The 17,548-nt window shown below is 40.6% G+C and overlaps 2 protein-coding genes across 2 annotated transcripts in view; one reads left to right on the top strand and one right to left on the bottom strand.

Moving 5' to 3' along the window:
- The window catches only part of LOC106550994 (acylamino-acid-releasing enzyme), a 30,776-nt gene extending 22,998 nt beyond the window's left edge, over positions 1–7,778 (top strand). Inside the window, exons 17-22 of the mRNA XM_087709253.1 lie at positions 295–375; positions 2,183–2,271; positions 2,906–3,096; positions 3,410–3,512; positions 4,626–4,732; positions 7,178–7,778. Of these exons, the coding sequence (XP_087565379.1) occupies positions 295–375; positions 2,183–2,271; positions 2,906–3,096; positions 3,410–3,512; positions 4,626–4,732; positions 7,178–7,292 (686 nt within the window). The 3' untranslated portion in view covers positions 7,293–7,778. The remainder of the gene's footprint in view (positions 1–294; positions 376–2,182; positions 2,272–2,905; positions 3,097–3,409; positions 3,513–4,625; positions 4,733–7,177) is intronic.
- Positions 7,779–7,801: 23 nt separating this feature from the next.
- The window catches only part of MST1 (macrophage stimulating 1), a 29,281-nt gene continuing 19,534 nt past the window's right edge, over positions 7,802–17,548 (bottom strand). The window contains exons 12-18 of the mRNA XM_087709254.1: positions 17,469–17,504; positions 17,142–17,253; positions 16,202–16,279; positions 14,084–14,230; positions 11,973–12,079; positions 10,202–10,341; positions 7,802–9,576 (exon numbers count right to left, since the gene is read on the bottom strand). Coding sequence (XP_087565380.1) covers positions 9,415–9,576; positions 10,202–10,341; positions 11,973–12,079; positions 14,084–14,230; positions 16,202–16,279; positions 17,142–17,253; positions 17,469–17,504 — 782 coding nt within the window. The 3' untranslated portion in view covers positions 7,802–9,414. The remainder of the gene's footprint in view (positions 9,577–10,201; positions 10,342–11,972; positions 12,080–14,083; positions 14,231–16,201; positions 16,280–17,141; positions 17,254–17,468; positions 17,505–17,548) is intronic.

The following is a 17,548-nucleotide window of genomic DNA, read 5'->3' as shown; positions in this document are numbered from 1 at the left end:
AAAATTAGTCCTATTTTCTTGCTTCATTTGGGGTTCCTTGAAATTTTAAGGGGCAAAGGTTATTTATTACATAGAGCTGCAGTTTGCTGCTTTAATGAGTTGAGCCACATTTCCAAGAAACTAAGTGTAATTTGTTGATCAGGATTTCCAGCTTCTGCTTGTTCCCTTTTTCTTCTTCAAATCTAGATATCTATTTTCTTACTTACGAAGAAGAGTGATGTTAGAGCATTTTGGATTCTCAGATCACTTTTCTAAAATCAGTCCATTTCTGTATATCTATCATTTTCTTTCCAGGTGGTCCACATTCAGTTTTTGATGCTTGCTGGCGTCCAACTATGGCAGGTCTCTGCCGGCTGGGTTTTGCTGTGCTTATGGGTGAGTGGCCCAGGATTCCCACATTTAATTTTCTTTGCCTTTCTAAGGTTTTGTCCAAAGAGACATTGCATACTACAATTGATTACCTCAGTTAATGTCCACTTGTTCAGCAACCATTTGAAATTATGATGGTGCTGAAAGAGTGGTTCTTATAACCAGTCCTCGGATTTCTGGCAATTGCAGCAACTAGTCCAGATTTCCAACCTCACAATGTCCTGCAGTCATGAGATCACCAAATACGACCTCTGCAAGGTGCCAACAAGCAGTCAATGGGGAAGCCAGCAGAAAGTTGGAAGATATGGTCACACCAGGTCCTTGCTTAAAGACCCACAGTAATTTGTTTGATGACAATAATATGGGGCTGCCAGAACTGCCAGTGCTAAAGGACGCAGTCACATGATGTCACACTTTACAACTGTGTTGCTTAACAGTGGCAATTTCGGTTCCAGTTACCCTTGTTAAGTGAGAAATACATGTATTTGTGAAATGATCCTGTGTACTTCAGATAATTAAATGAAAAGGGTAGACTTTTCTAGAGAGGAAACTTGTGATTTCTTGAGAGGACCTTTTCACTTCCTCATTCATTTTTCTATGAAATAACTTCTGCTAGTTTGAATCAGATTACCAAGAAAAGAGGCAAAACTACCAGGAAGAGTAGAAACTGAATAAGAAATTATTTGCAGCACACTTCCCAGAAGAAGAGGCTGTTACAAGACAGCAGCATCAAATGAGCTTAGATGCAAGATCTTACAATACCGATTCACTTCCTTCCAGTGTGAGAATATATCCTCCATGAAATGCACATCCAGAATATTGCTGCCTCCTCACCCTTTTATTGAGATGGTATCAACTTCCATCATACAGTTTCAGGAGTATAATGTCTGCTCTTTCTTTAATGAAAACATTCCCATTGCAGTATTGCTTCAGCAAGAACAACGGAATAGATTAAATCTCTACTGAGCAAAACTCATGGCCCCAGCTTTGCTCTGGGAATGGAGTGAGCCATTATTTTCAATGCATATTCTTCATGCATATGTAGCTCACTTGAGAGGAAACCTATTGTTTCGTTAGTTTTTAAATCACAGTATCCAGAAAAACAGTTTCATAGTACATAGAACTTTGATTTATCAGTGGAGATCAAACCGTGACTTACAGTCTTTGTAAGCAATGCTCATGCGAGTTTTAGAATTAAAACTATGCAGGGAACTGTTTTAACAAAAAAGAGAATGACTTATTGGAATATTTGAGCTAGTTACTTACTCCCTTTACAACTAAAACCACAGCAACAGAGCAGAGGTGGATTCCTGCCGGCATTACTGCCGGTTCGGCATGCAAAAAAACGTGTGCGTGCAAAATGTTTTGCACAATTAGGTGCGCATTTGCACCTAAGAAGGTCTGTGCATGCACACAATGTTAGAAAAGGGGGAAAAATTAAATTTTTGCAATGAAGATTGTTCCGGGTATGCGTAGAAACAAAAATCAAGATGACGCCACCAAGGATAGAACCGGTTCAGGGGCGTGGCAGGCCGAGTTACTACGTAGTCAGCCAAACCGGGCTGAACTGGTAAGAACCCACCACTGCAGCAGAATGACATCAGAACAAAGTCATGGGAGACCAATAACAGCACAGTAGCTGGTACTTCTCATGAGCAGCTTCACATTCTATACATCAGGTTTTTTTTTTACTATAGAAATGCTTAATTTTTGAAAAGTGCCTGATAGCCAGGTGCCTTTCTTGGAAGCTGCTCAAAACCTGGAAAGCACTGGAGGTTGCCCTTGACTCTTGTGCTTTATTTTTTCTATACAGTGAATTACAGGGGTTCCTTGGGTTTTGGCCAGGACAGCATTGATTCACTCATTTCTCATATTGGAGTACAAGATGTGGCGGACACTCAGGTCAGTCTCTTTTGTTTCTTCATTTTTTCCCCTCCCATTCTGTGGAAGAAGCCTGAGGTTAGGCCAGATTTAAGGCTAGAACAGAAGGCAACATTATTGTATAATATTTCATCCTCTTTACAATGAATCTGCCTTCTTTTTGGGGTTAGCAGGACAAGTTATGGTCACAGATGTGGTGTCCGCAAGGCAAGTCTGTAATATATAATGTTCCTATCAGAGTAGAGCTCTTCTTTTCTCCATCCCTTTTGGCTTCTCTGCACAGTTGGCTGAGTTGGCCCTTAGCAGATTCATCCAAGCCATTTTGATGCGGTGCTCAGGTCATGGGTGTTGGAAGAGCAAACTCAGTATTTTGAGTAGCAGAGCATTACTGGCATAGCCTGATGCATACATTCCTGTTGTCTGACAGCATCCCTTTGAAGAAGAAGAAAATCTTTCTCTTGCATAAACAACAAGATATTTGCTGAGCTTCATAGGGAGAGTTATTAAGGGTCTTATTTGTATATTGTGGGTATGACCAGCCACAAGTTCAGTTTTGTGAACTGCGTTGCACTCTACTTTCCCAAGAAACTGCTTTCTGCACCAGGTCTAGCTGTGCAACAGCCTCTGAAATACTTGATTAATGTTCCTCTTACAGCTGGCAGTAGATGTGGCACTGCAGATGGCGAATTTGGACCCAAATAGAATTGCCTTGTTGGGAGGCTCTCATGGTGGTTTTATCTGTTGCCATTTGATTGGTCGGTTTCCAGAGAAGTACAAAGCCTGTGCAGTCAGAAATTCCGTCACCAATATGGCCACTCTACTGGGGACCTCTGACATTCCCGACTGGTAAGAAGCATGCCTCCTCAAGCCCCCTGCATGGTCTAGCCCAAGAGATTGGCTTTTTTTTGCCTCCCAACCCATTTCAAGCACACATGTTTTGGAGTCTTTTGCCAATTTCATCTGTGCATGTCTCGGTTATATAATGTCTCATCCTAATTCAGTCATATAGGGCTGCCTGATCCTCAATATTCAGGTGCCATACATCCTCCTTTTTCCTTTCCGAGCCTTTCACAAATGCCATTTCTAGCAATCAGGGGTTTTTTGGCACCTTAGTACAGGCAGAGGTCATAGGGATAAATATTCTGTACACTTTCCCCAGGCGATACGCTTCTCTAGGTCTGCCATACTCCTATGAGCGGATTCCTACGGAAAAGGATCTGGCTGCCATGCTGCTCTCCTCCCCCATTATTCATGCTGCAAAGGTAAGAACCAATAAGCGGAGCTGCTCTTTTACTGCAGAAGCTGTGCCTGCAGCAAACATCTTGCCTGTGTTTTTTCTCTCTATTGCATGTCTAAAGCCCTGTAATTAGATTTTAAAAAAAGCTCACCGTTTAGCGTAAGTAGTGCTCACATGTAGAATTAAAACTGTACTGCATTTCCAAGCAGAATCCAGATGGGCATTTGTAAGGAGTGTTTTCTTGTTAAAATGTTTTTATTTTCCATTTTTCATTTTCATACAGTCACATATATACTGTGCATAAACGGGGCCATACAACATTAAACAATAATCACAGCAGTTCCTCTTGTCAACAATACCCCCAGAAATATAAATAAAATAAAACTCATACTCAAACTCAAATAGAAACCCAATATACCTCTTCCGCTCTCCATACACCTCTTTCTTCCGCCCCCCTCCAACTTACTATCTTCCCTCCATCATTCCCCTCTACCCTACTTCCCCTCCCCCTCTACCACTCCTCTCTCCCAGTCCACTCCCTCCCTTCCTTCTCACCCTCCCTCCCATCCTCTCTCCCGCCCTCTCTATCCCTGTAAGGAATGTTTTAATGAAGACTCAAGTTGATGGCCTGAATGTCCCCTTCCATTTTTTTTTTTCATTTCATTGACTGATTCTGTGCCGTTAAGTCAGCTTCAACAATTAGCAACTATATATTTTATATCACATGGCTATAGTCAGAATGTTTGAAAGCTGTCCTGAGAGGACAGATAAGTAGCTTATTCATTCCAATAAATGCACGTTTCCTGACAACTCAGAAGAAAAGCAAAAGCAAAACGAGTCTGCATGTCTATAAGCTTATGTGTCTGTCAGTACTGATGTGTGTGTGTGTGCCATCTCATTCAACTAGAAGACTGTTGTGAACCAACCTTGTGAATAACAGAAGACAAATTGCATTATTGGCTTCATTTGAATAATTCACATAGATGTATTCTGCCATTTGGGGTCCAACATATACTGGTATTTGTTTTATTATATTTTGCTTGAAAACAAATATGAACAAACTTGCTTGACTCAATGTTACAAGCTATGTGAGGTTTTTTTTTGGCTGGTTACCTCTTGGTTCCTCCCTCTCCTACAGGTACAAGCACCTCTGCTGCTATGTGTTGGGGCAAAAGACCGTCGAGTGTCTCCTTACCAAGCTTTGGAATATTACCGTGTGTTGAAAGCTAGAGGAATCCCTGTGCGGTGAGTTGCCATTCAATATATTCAGTCAAAGCAAGAGAACGTCTTCTTGACTTTTTTGTTTAGTCACATTCCCATGGCCAGATACTGTGGCTCCTGCCTTAATTGTACTGCAGTGGATTTGCCAGCAGAGTGGAGGAACAAAAATGAATTTGAATACAGGTAGTCCTCGCTTACCGACAGTAATTGAGACAAACAAACGATGCAAACAAGCTACGGCTCTTAGCCAAATAGAACATCCAAATTAGAGGAAGCAGAAGGGCAGCCTGTACATAGAACTTGTGAATTCTGTAATAAGCAATTAGTAACTAATACTAATAGAGATTATGTAATATTTTATCCTAAGTGGAAGAGATGCCCCAGTTTTGTATCAATTGCAATTTCCAGATAGGTTTCAAGTGTTGCTCCATGCAAAATTGTGATGTGGGAATCAAGGCAAGATCTGATCTGGACAAGAATAAGAATTGCAAAACAAATCTGACCATAGGGGTGCAAACATGCTTTTCACTATAGCTACGTTCTGTAAATTCAGTGACAACATAGGATTAAGAGATATCTTAAGATTTCGTGTTTTCACTTTTAGTACAGTTCTATGTAAAACAAACCAATACCATACCAAAACTTAATGCTGCATCCAGTTTCTTTCCAACAGCATTCTCCTCTTGCTTTCATTTAATTAGAATGTTTATCATTCTCCCAGTCCTTTCTGGAACTTAGACATTGTTTTAGGACATTTTAATGCTTCTTGGTGTTGGATGGTAAGCAACAAGACATCTTAGAGGCATCAGTATGCCCTGGAAGCATTGGATGGCATCCCACTCCAAGATTCCAGATGATCTTCCCCTAATTGTCTGTTGACATTGACTAGCATGAGAGACAAAATTGAATTCTGTGGGGCATTACAAATGTATGGGGAAGGGGTCAACAGCATTCCTCTAGCATTAGCTTTTGACTTAATACTTGAGGCCTAGTTCCAGACTCTCTGGAAGAATATCATGATTAATGAGATTGAATAATGCTGAGAAATCCAGGAAAAATGTTAGGGCTGGGCTTCCATCAGGTTTACAGCATAAACTATCTAGTAGGTCACTCAATACTGTATCTTGGCTAAAGGCATGATTGAAAAGGGTCCTGCTAAGCAGCAACATTTCCATGCATGTAGGTAAAGGTTCCCCTTGCACATATGTTCCTGACTCCAGGGGGCGGTGCTCATCTCTGTTTCAAAGCCGAAGAGCCAGTGCAGTCCGAAGACGTCTCTGTGGTCATGTGGCTAGCATGGCCAAAGGCGCACGGAATACTGTAACCTTCCCACCAAAGTGGTTCCTATTTTTCTACTTGCATTTTTACATGCTTTAGAAATACTAGGTTGGCAGAAGCTGGGACAAGTAATGGGAGCTCACTCCGTTACGCAGCGCTAGAGATTCGAACCACCAAACTGCCGACCTTTCTGATCGACAAGTTCAGCATCTTACCCACTAGCCACTGCATCCCTTCTATTCATATAGATGCATATCACCAGCATTATCTAGATGTGTATTGTATAGGTGCATAAGGCCCACCATTTTCTCAATCGCTTTCCCCAGGGATAGAATGTTTGAGTTCACAGATCAATAATTGTCTGAGTAAAGGCAAGGTTTTCTTCAATTAAAATATTAGACACAGGGGAACATATCCCCTTTAGGGGGTACCATTGATTGCTTCCTTGATTAGGAGTCCAGATTTTTCCTTGGTAATTTAATCAGCCATGAACAGCATTGATTTAACAAGCTGCTAATAACCTTTATCTCTCAATATCCTCAAATTTACAAGCTAGGAAGGATGCAGAGTAGCACGCAGCATCAGAGATTATATTGCAAACTGACCCACCAAATGCAAGCAGAGCCAATGGAGTTTATACACAATGGAGCCAATGGAGTTTATACACAAAGAACACAAATGACAAGTTTTTCCAATCTGCTGCTACGGGCTTTTTTTTTTTAGAAAGCAAGAATAGCAGAAAAACTATGTGCCTGAGTGTCCAACTTTCTTGGGTGTATTACTTATTGGAAAATGTTATTACAGTTGGTTATGCTGAGAAATCATATACAGGGATTCGTCAATATTTTTTTCCAAACCAAATCAGGTAGATGAGATAACAATGAATGCTGAAAAGACAACCCCTTGTAAAAAGGCCAGGAACCACTTTGGCAATGACAGATGACAAAGAAGTTGACAATAAGAGTAGATTGGCATAACTTCTTTAAAAAATAAATGACGTGTTTATTTTAAAATAAGTGTACTGTCAGTACTGTACTATCTTTACTGTCAGTCAAAGCAAAGAATTTCCCTCAGCAATTCAGGAATATTTTTAAAACATGCCAAAGAAACGGTAATGAAAAGCCACCTTGTAACAACATACTTCTAACAAAGAACTTTTGCAAAACACTTCACCGATGTTCCTTTTTACAGACTGATGTGGTATCCAGAAGAGAATCATGCCTTAAGTGGAGTAGTAGCTGAAGCAGATGTATTTATGAACTATGCCCAGTGGATTACACATCACCTTTTCAGAAACGTAGATTGAAAGTCAATTGCCAACTAAATATGAAGACATCTAAGTTGCTTACAGTGATCTTCACAATGTGCCAGGAGTTTCTTTTTCCCCAACTCAATTTACAATCAGATTGTGGACATCTGAAGATTCTTCTTTGCCAATAATCCCTTCAAAATGTTTTTAAGGAATTCTGTTAATAATGTTAAAAATATCTACTCAAATCCTGATTCTGATTGAAAAATTGATGTCGGATAACTGGCCTTCCAAAAAAAGCTTTGCTATTAGATTGCTAAATGATATAATCAATCAAGCCAACTTGTTTATTTGAATAGATGGATATGCTGACATAATCCAAAGGAAATTCTCCAATAAGGCTTCTCATTTGCAACTGAATACTTTTTAGTGGGTTGGTTTTATATGTGAGCAGGTCTCAGCATTAATAATATTTTTTGATGATTAAGGAATGATTAATGATATCTACTCAGAATCACCTGAACCATGAGTGATAAATATATGTAATAAACAAACAAACAAATAAATATCAAAGACTGTTTTTATTCTTTCTCAGTTCTCTGATGGAATATTTGTTGCTTTTAGAAACTTCTGATGGAAAATGCCCACCATTTTCCTCTATCAATAAATGTGGATATACTGCAAATTACAAATATTTGTTTACCATAGATACTAATTATAAACTCATTCATCAGCGATGGACTCTTATGAATCTGTAACACCATCTCACACACATGAGATGAATCAGCAGGGTCTTGGTGGGGTTGAGGAGCACACACACTCACAACCAACAAGCTAATGTGCTGAAACTGAGGACACTAGCTAGATGAATACCTGGTAGGCAGATTTTTTTTCCTATTTTCCTCCCCCAAAACTAAGGTACGTCTTATACTCTGAAAAATACAGTAATTATTATATCAAATTTGAGGCCTCTGTAAGAATGGTTATATACAATTTGGCACGCAGTTGCTACAAACAATGTAACTGTAATTACATAAAAGATAAAATGCAGTACAATCATTTGTGGTGGCTATAATTTATGTTACTTGAGAAGTATTTCTGAGAAAGCATAGAAATATTACATGTACTATTACAATAGAAAAATTCAGGTTTTCCTGGACTACAGAAATGTCATTTCAGATGTGGAAAAAAAATTGAACCACATGTAGGTTAATACACCTATAATGGACCAATACATTAATCATTAACATTTTTTAAAAAACGAATGTCTGGACTGCAAAAATAAAGATATGGAATGATGTTTTGTATGCTGGTTCAGAGGATAAAGTGGCTAATCACATTCAGCTGCCTTGGACAATACCTCCCATGAACCCTTGGAGTTGGCTATGAATTGTTATCTTTTGACATCTGGAGAACACCAGATCCCAAGTGATACCAAAAAGAGAGAAGGGATTTTCAAAAAAAAACCCACACTGAAGGTCTGCAGCACCCATTTACCAGAAATTATCCCAGGACTTGGAAATGGTACATGTGTTCTAAGGGCAGCAATATTTATTTAAATCTGTGGAATATTCAAAACCTCAATTGAACTTTTAATACTGATGATAAAAAAAAAGAAATTGCAGACAATGTCCATGTTAAATATAAACCCAAGAACTGCTCCAATGAGGAGGCCATGGTTAAAGCCTTACATATTGAAACTTTGGCCCATGAATATATTCACTGAAAGAGCTGATACTCATGGATAACAACCAACCAGTCCTATCAAAAGGACATGAGGGATTTAATAATGCAACACATTAGCTTATGCTTAGTTAAAGCGTATTAGTTTAGTCATATGTTCAGTTCACACTTCTTAGAGGATGGTTCCATAATGTTCTCATTAAATTTGATAGTTTGAAGCCATGATGGTCGCTACCATCAATATTTCTTCAGCTAAGCGTCTAGCAAAAGATGCAGTATAATAAGCAATTAATTGCTGCGGATTCTCTTAGCCACTTAGATAAACTCCACAAAATGGAGCACAAAAATTGTCACTGACGTCAGCTTATGGAAGTATCTTTTCTGTAAAATCAGGAACCTTTTTGGCAATGCTTTTCACGGGACATGAGAATGACTGCTCTACGCTAATTCTGAGAATGGCGAGACGAGCAGGAATTTATGATAAATATACAAAAGCTCAGCTCAACCTCATCACTTTGTTGATCCAGTCAACATACATAGAGATTCGGATGAAGGTGGCAGGCACGTCTTTGCGAGCACATACCCGCAATGGGGTGATCACACCTTCTAGCACCCAGCAGTCTTGAGTCAGGCAGGCCAAAGGACCTCCAAAGTCACCCTGCAGAAAAAAAGACCAACTCAAGTCAGAAATAAGCTCTAGCTTAAGGAGCACAGCAACACACGACAAAGTACATGGGTTGGTTTTCTACCTGAGACATTTGTTCAAATGGCTTCCCTGACCTATTTGCCTTGAAATCACTTATCTGCAGCTTCACTTTTCAGTTCATATCTTGGGGGACTATTTCCCACTGCTCATTTAAAAAAAAACAAACACAAGAGGTTGGCAGGCAACTTTTTAGGGGACGTCATAAAGGCCTAGGGCCATCTCCATTTTTTTTAGACCAATCTCAGAAAATTGCCTACCCTGAGATGTTGACAAGAATATTGTAAGACTGTGAGGTGATTTAGGAGATTAGCCATTTTTTCAAAACTAAAAGTATTTTATTTAAAAGTATTCAAATTGCGGGCATCCTAGGCTGAGGTTATTGGAGGTACCATGTTTCTGCCTTTCGGTAAGGCTTGTCCCTTTTCTTTACTATTCAACTTTCCAGATGTTGGCCTCTCATCTGTGTGTTTACTTCTCTCAACCAGTCACTTGATGGAGGTTTCCTGTCATCACCCTTGATCTTGATGCAAGTCAAGCAATTCTGCTCAATACAAATCCACCTCCCTGCCCTGCTCACCTCACAGGCTCCCACGCCAACTTTCAGTGGTGATGTACATAGCTCATTTTCCTTCAGACGGCCACGAAGTGCCACGTTGCAGTTTTGACTGTTCATGACTGGCAGCCTGGCCACATTGAGGACATTGTTATTCCCAGTTCCTGTGTACAAAGAAGAACCAGAGCATTAGATAACGTCTGAGTTATGGACCTTTCTGAGGGTGAGCCCCTGTTTATGGTCGGAATGGGATAACTCACCTCAGGCAACTCGTATTACTTTTGGGCAATTTATTTATGGTTTAGTATTTTATGTGCTCACACCTATAAAAAGTTTGAGTTTTTATAACAGAATCAATATGTATATGCTAGAGTATATATATTTTTATTCCTATATCTACTTGCTGTATTAAAAATATTTTTGCTGCAGATTATTATGATACTGTGTATTTCTCATCTTACATAACAGACTGCCCAGAGAACAATATTATTGGGCAGGCACATATAAACATGAATAAATAATCAAGGCAGTGTTATTACCCACATCATACCAACGAAATGATAGCCTTTCAATATGCTAAATATCAAGTTAATAGTCAGGATATGCCAATGTCCTTTAAAAAATTGTATTATTTAAATGATTTTTTTTAAAAAAAACAATGCTGGTAAGTAGTTATCAAACTCTAGTGCCATGAACCACTCAAATTTCAAATAGGGCAAATTGATAATATTCAAACAGGATTTTTTTTCATCCCCTTAATAATATGAGTTCAAGAATGAGTTCTAAATAAAGTTTCATTGAAATGCGTGAATCATACAATAGCTTAGAAAATCTTCCGTATAGGGAATATTCTTAACTGGAAAGGAATCTGGTTAATAAAATATTGAATTTTTTTTTGTCTTGGTTACTTTTCTGAGAGATTCTCGATATGGAAGATATTCCTATTTATGTTTTCACTTTTCTAATAACTTCATATCCCTCTGAAATTTGCATAATGGCAGTAGAGAATTTAGGCTTTTGTGCTTATTTTTAAAAAGTAGGAGAATTAACATTATTCATTCATATTGTATATGAAGCTGTCTTTTGGTTTAAAGAAGTAGACAGATTTCATAATTGATCAAACACTACTCCAATTAAGAGGTATCAGCTACTATCCTAAACTCATTGGTCACATTTCTGCTTAGAATTGGGTCAGTGGAGTAAATTTTGTACTCAGAACTCCACTAAGCTATATAAGCAATTCCTAAAAATGAATTAATAGAAGGTCAGTTTTTCAATTTGTACTCTGTCCGGATAAGCTGACTATCTAGACCTGTGATGGCATGTGTGCCAGAGGTGGCATGCAGAGCCTCTTCTGTGGGCATATGCGCCGTCGCCACAGCTCAGGCCAGCTGGTTGTTGCGTTTCCAGTGCTCAGATGCGCACGTGCATAGAGATACGCACACGTGCCTTCCGGTTTGGGCACTCTGTGCCTAAAAAGTTTGCCATCACTGATCTAGACAATGTGGAACCCAATCCTGCCAGGACTGTGACTTTGCTTACATATGCAAGCTTCGATTCCTGCCAATCATGTTCCAGGCTTTCTCTCCCACTGAACAAGGAATAAAAATGTGAGGGGAATATTACCTAGCCAGTTCCTGAACTAAATTGTTAAATTGTCACATTTTATATCCAAGGGGGGGGGGGGAAATCCACATTTTTACTTCTGTGTCCCAGCAAGATAGAATTCCTTGAATAAGAGATTGGACCAATTGGTTTTGAGATCTCCTGAAACTATCCTTTTTCCAGACTGTACCTCCAGTGCTACCCCATCCTGCAATCTCACACATGGTGTTCTCGGGCACAATGTAACGCTCGGGTGGAAGGCAGATCAATGCCACACGTTGATTCAGAAGGGCAGGCCTGTGGTGAGAAAGAGAAGGCAAAAAGCAACTAGTTCACATCTTTGTTCTGTACTCAGAAGCCACTTCAAAGTGCTGATCACATTCCAAGCACACCCAAGGTTGGCTGGATGCCTGCTGATGCTGGCATCACACCCATAACCGATCTTTCTGCCATGAACGGTGATAACTGCTGCATGAGTCCTTCAGCAAAAACATAAGTAGGAAGGGGCTATTTTCAAGGGGTCGTCACAAGCTTCGGGATTGTGTGAATCTACCTTGAGCAAGCCTTTTAAGTTTTTATTCGATTGCATTCCTTCTGGTAAACCAAATTCACAGGCGCTTGTTTTCTTGTAAAAGCTATTAATTGACAGCTGCTTTGTATCAGGTTTTTTTAGCAGCTTCAGTCACCAAAGCAATTTTCAGCAGAGGAAGTAAAATACACCATACAGGGAAATATCTTTAGCATTGTAACACCTTTTGCCTGAAAGCTATATACATCCTGTCTTCTCATCCCAGGACAATTTCCACTCGCACCCAACCACTGCCTAAACCTGCCCTGGCCACCTCTTTCTCCACTGCGCCCTCATCGTGTTGCCTTCATCACATCCTCTGCTTAAGAGTAAGGCACGTTTAAGTCAGCCTAGCTCTTATTGTTATAACCACCCAGCCTTATTTTAGTACCATCCAAAGGAAGTAAGTAAATAGTATTAGGCTTTGTAACCTGAGGGAAAGTCAGATGGCAGAACTCAGAACAAAGGCAACAAGTCCAGATAGATTTGGGCAGTGGGAAAGCAAATGTTAAACCAATACAGCTTTCCATCAGTTCAAAGAAGGGCTGGGAGCACTGTAACATAATGTGGATAAATGCCTACTGATGAATGTTAAGTCAGCATCATTTCCAATAAGGATGTGGTTTTCCTGCCCGGCTTCATGTTTTGGCTCTGCTTTGTTCTGCCACCCATAGCATAGCACTGGAATATATTTTCTAAATATATGTATTTATGTATTTGTTCATAAAGATTTTTAAGATATGAGATCAGCCTTGGGTAGGATTCAGCTTTCAGTTCCTGAAGCAGGAATACATCCAACAATTAAGAGTGGAGACAAGAAAAAATAGCATTTCAACTTAATTCCCTGTTTCTGACAAGGGATGTCTTTGATGGAAACAAACCACGGCTAGCTGTCTTCCAGAAGAGACATGAAGAGATCAGCTTGCCTGATTGAGAATCACTGAATCTAGTAGTTCTAATTTAATTTTCTTGGAACTGATTGAGGAAAGGAAATTTAAAATATTACATGCAAAGTCCAAGGAAGGAAGCTGACTGCCAGTAAAAAAAAAGAAACATCTTCAAATAGTGAGATTACTGCCAAATTCAGTTTTGGCCCTGGATAACCCAATCTACCTACTAGACATTCCTATGCTACAGAGCTATGGTTGCACAGTGGTTATAATGCAGTACTGCAGGCTACTTCTGCTGGCTGTTGGCTGTCGGCAGTTTGAATCTCACCAGTTCAAGGTTGACTCATCCTTCAGAGGCTGGTAAAATGAGGACCCAAATTGTTGGGGAAAGTATGCTGACTCTGTAAACCACTTAGAGAAGGCTGTAAAGCACTGTGAAGCGGTATATAAGTGTAAGTGCTATTGCTATCAATTCTCTTAATTGTTTCTGTTTGTGAGCTTTTTTGCAGCATACCACCATCTTCACCAGCTCCTTCCCCACAAGCCATATAGTTCATAGAGGGTGGAACACACTGACAGACTGGGGGCCTCTGTTTTCCAAATCTAGTACATCCATTACTGTATGTGTGAAATGTTCCTTTGCTTTGCCTAGTTTCCTAGAGTCCATTCTCCACCTCAGTGAGATTTCTCTACAACAAAGTATGTATCTTGCAGATCCCAAAATACAACAGTGCAGAAGGCTCTTGGGAGCCCCTATTGAGGAAGCCTTGACCTCTGCCTATTGGTATGTAAACTAAGTTGCTTTCATGCTATGGGATACAGAGCATCTGAAAGGTCACTTACCTCTCCAGTTTCAGCATCACCACAAGTGATTCAGAGGGACCACAGACAATCTTAATTATAGGAATGGCCTGTTTGTTTGGATCATTAGGACCAGGGTTCTTAAAGAGTGTTCCAAGCAAGACGTGGTAACCAGTTAAGTCCGCATCACTGCCAAGAAGAGGAATTAATAATTGTTACACGATCACTGAAGCCTTTCCCTCCACAGCAGCTTCCCAAGCAGGAATAGTTAATAGGATATTAATCATTTCTGTCTCTCATTAGACTTTTCTGCTGCTATAAAGGTAAATTCCTTTGAGTTCTGCTGACTGCAGTCACATTTATATAGCAAAAATACAGAAGTGATTTGTCACTGTCTTCTTCCAAGCATTTTTTTGGCTTTCCAATCTAGTCCATCACTCTGAAATTTCCTGACTGTTTCCCATCAAAATATAAACAAAGTCTAAACTGTGTGGCATTTCCTGAGTTGAGCCATGGTGAACTAGCTGCTGCCCCTGTCTTATTGGCTGCCCCTACCTAAATGTTGAACACTAAGGCTATGCATCCTTTGGACCTCACCAAAGTGCCAGATACTACCCTGTTTCCCCGAAAATAAGACCTCCCAATTGCACAGCCAATACCCGCCATTTCCTGGAAGAAAGTGGGGGACATGCCCCACACGCCCCACATGACCTGCCATCCATTCAGAATGGCCTCGCAGAGGTCGCTCCTGCAAACCCTACCTACCATGCCCCTTCTCTTAGTGGCGGCTACAAAAAGAGTGGCAGGCCCAGCAGCACTAAGGCTGGCAAGAGTGTGCCAGAAACAGAGACAGAAGTTCCGGCCTTCTCTGGATCAGCTGATCCACGGGCCCAGGTGAAGGGGCCTCCTGCACCTCGAAAATAATAAGACCTCCCTGAAAATAAGGCCACGCGCTTATTTTGGGGGTCAAAATCGGGGAAACACGGTACCTCTCTGCAACAGAGCAAAGCAGATACCATTGTTTCAGATTTCTGCATAAGCCTGAAGCAGGCATTCATGCGCTCTATTAATTGGTGCTATCACTCCTACAACAGAATCTGAGTAATCTTGGGCTTGGATTAGTGAGATTCGAATTCCAGTCCATACTCTCAGTCATGACATCAGAGGATAATGAGCACATGAATACCACAGGCTCGTTAGAGAAGACAAGGAAGAGATACCACGGACATCTAGTGTCCAAAAATATGTATTTTAAGCAATTTCACATAACTGGCTTGCTTATCCTGATTCAATGACTCCTTCCCCCGGTCTGCTTTGATTTTAAGTATACTAAGTAAATGCAGGATTTATGTCACCCCCACCTACAATGAATCACAGAATGTACCCATAGCTTGTTTTAGATGATCAATTTATTTATAGATATGTTCTCAGGCTGTTCTCTGGCTGTTAGCAAACTTTGTCCTGTTATTTGGTTCACTTGGGGCATTTACTTCTTGGGGCAGCCTCTACCCTGTGGTCTTCTCGAAATGAGGCCTTCAACCCTCAGTAACCCCAAACAATATTTCCATTCCTGAGAACTGAGCCCACTTGTCTATCCACTTCTCTCTGTACTGGAAGAAATTGCTCAGCAAAACAACAAACAAGCCTATTTAGTTAGTTAAACATACAAAATAGTCCAATGACTCAAAGCTAGTTATGCCATGGTGTCTGTGAATGACAGCTGTTTAACACATATGCCTATGGATTTATATAACATTGTCTATATTTATTTATAGCCCACTTTTCAGCCTACATCCCGCAAGAGTGCTACCAACTGTAGGCAAAAGATAATGTGTAAAAATCAAAAGAACTTTTTTTATTTAAAAAACGTTTTCAATAGAATATAAAAAGGACAAAATCATCCAATATACCAGTGGTAAAGTCATTAATTCCTTCAACATGCACTTTAGAGATCCTTTCTGGCCTATAAAAATAATCTAGATTTGAATGACAGACAGACATAGTGTCGGTAACCTTGTGGCAGAGAGAGGGAGAGTGGGAGGAAGAGAGAGAGAAAGAGAGAGAGAGACAGCGAGAGAGAGAGAGATCAAATAAAAAGAAAAATGTGCAAGAAAAGGGGAGGATGACTTCTAATATACGTTTTGCCAGAACTTTGCTTACCAGGAGGAAAAACACATCCGGGTGCTGATTACCCACTCCTCTTTTACCAGTGATCCTCCACAGAAATGGACTCCTTCTCTGGAAAGCAAAAAAAGTAGCATATGTCACAGGGGCAAAACACCCCAAAACCTCCCTCTTGGGGGAGTGGGTCCAGGTTGTTGGCAACATGCAACTTCGTAACGGGGCATTCCACGGCTGTGCACTATGTGCCCCTTTCTGGTCTTGGGTAAAAAGAGGTCCAAGTGAACAAAACAACCTCATAGGAACATCTAGTTCAGGGTTGTTAAACTAAAGGCCCGGGGGCCACCTTGGAAACAGTGAAGGACCGGTCCACGGTGCCTCTACCAGTGAAAACGGAGCTTGGGAGGGGTATGTGCAGCCCTCCTGCGCTCTGGTTTCACTGGCAGAGGGTTGCAGGATCACACTGCAGCCAAAAACAGAGTTCGCAAGGGCTGTGGGTGGCCTTCCTGTGCTCCGTTTATGCTACTAGAGAGTTGCAGGAAGCCATCACAGCCAAAAATGGAGCTTGGGAGCCCGTTTTTACTGGCAGAGCGCTCAGGCCTCCACAGGAACTCCCAACACAAATGATGTCAAACTCACCCCTGCCAGCTCTGGCCATGCCCCCCCCCCCAGCTACCCCAAGGTCAAACAAAACAATGATGCGGCCCTCAATGAAATCGAGTTTGACAGCCCTGATCTAGTTGATTTGCAGGGAAGCCCAGACAAGTTTCCCTTTCTTGCAATTTTTCATGAGCTGCCAATCTAGAAGACAATGAGTAATAACACTGATGGTTCAAAGTTGCTCACAGGGTTACGATCTCTTCTTTTAAAAGAACTACTAAGTTCCCTCATAAAGATTTATTCTCTGCTTTGCTGTGTATCTACAGCCAATATTTTTTGCCACCACCTGACCTCCCACCACCAGTCAGATTCTGCTCACCGATTGCGGATACTGACTGTCCAAGGTGAGTTTCCAGGTGCGCCTCCTACAATCCGAGCCCGTACCTCTGTTCGCTCAATCCTCCTGCCACACTGGTCAAAAGCCACGTTCTCTACAACCAGGGAGTCAAGTCATGGCATATTTCAAATCATATTTTTTTGTCCTTAAGTGTTGTTTTTTTTAAAGCAACACACTTCATTTCTAATTATTCGCATAGTCACCTGAAGCCAAAGGCAGAGGGAAAACTTCTGCACCTGTTTCACTTTCTCATCAAAACTATTTTTCTCACAAAATTACCACAGATAGAATGCCTGGCAGAAAACTCACCTGGATTCAGCAAAAGGGACAGCTTCTTGTCATCAGCTGTAGAAACAAAGCAAAACATGGATTGATGCACGCACAACTAC

Source organism: Thamnophis sirtalis, unplaced genomic scaffold (genome assembly GCF_051295495.1).
Source record: "Thamnophis sirtalis isolate CommonGarterSnake01/CBP01778 unplaced genomic scaffold, rThaSir2_p1.2 scaffold_3, whole genome shotgun sequence".
NCBI lineage: Eukaryota > Metazoa > Chordata > Lepidosauria > Squamata > Natricidae > Thamnophis > Thamnophis sirtalis.
This window is presented reverse-complemented; position numbering and strand designations above follow the sequence as displayed.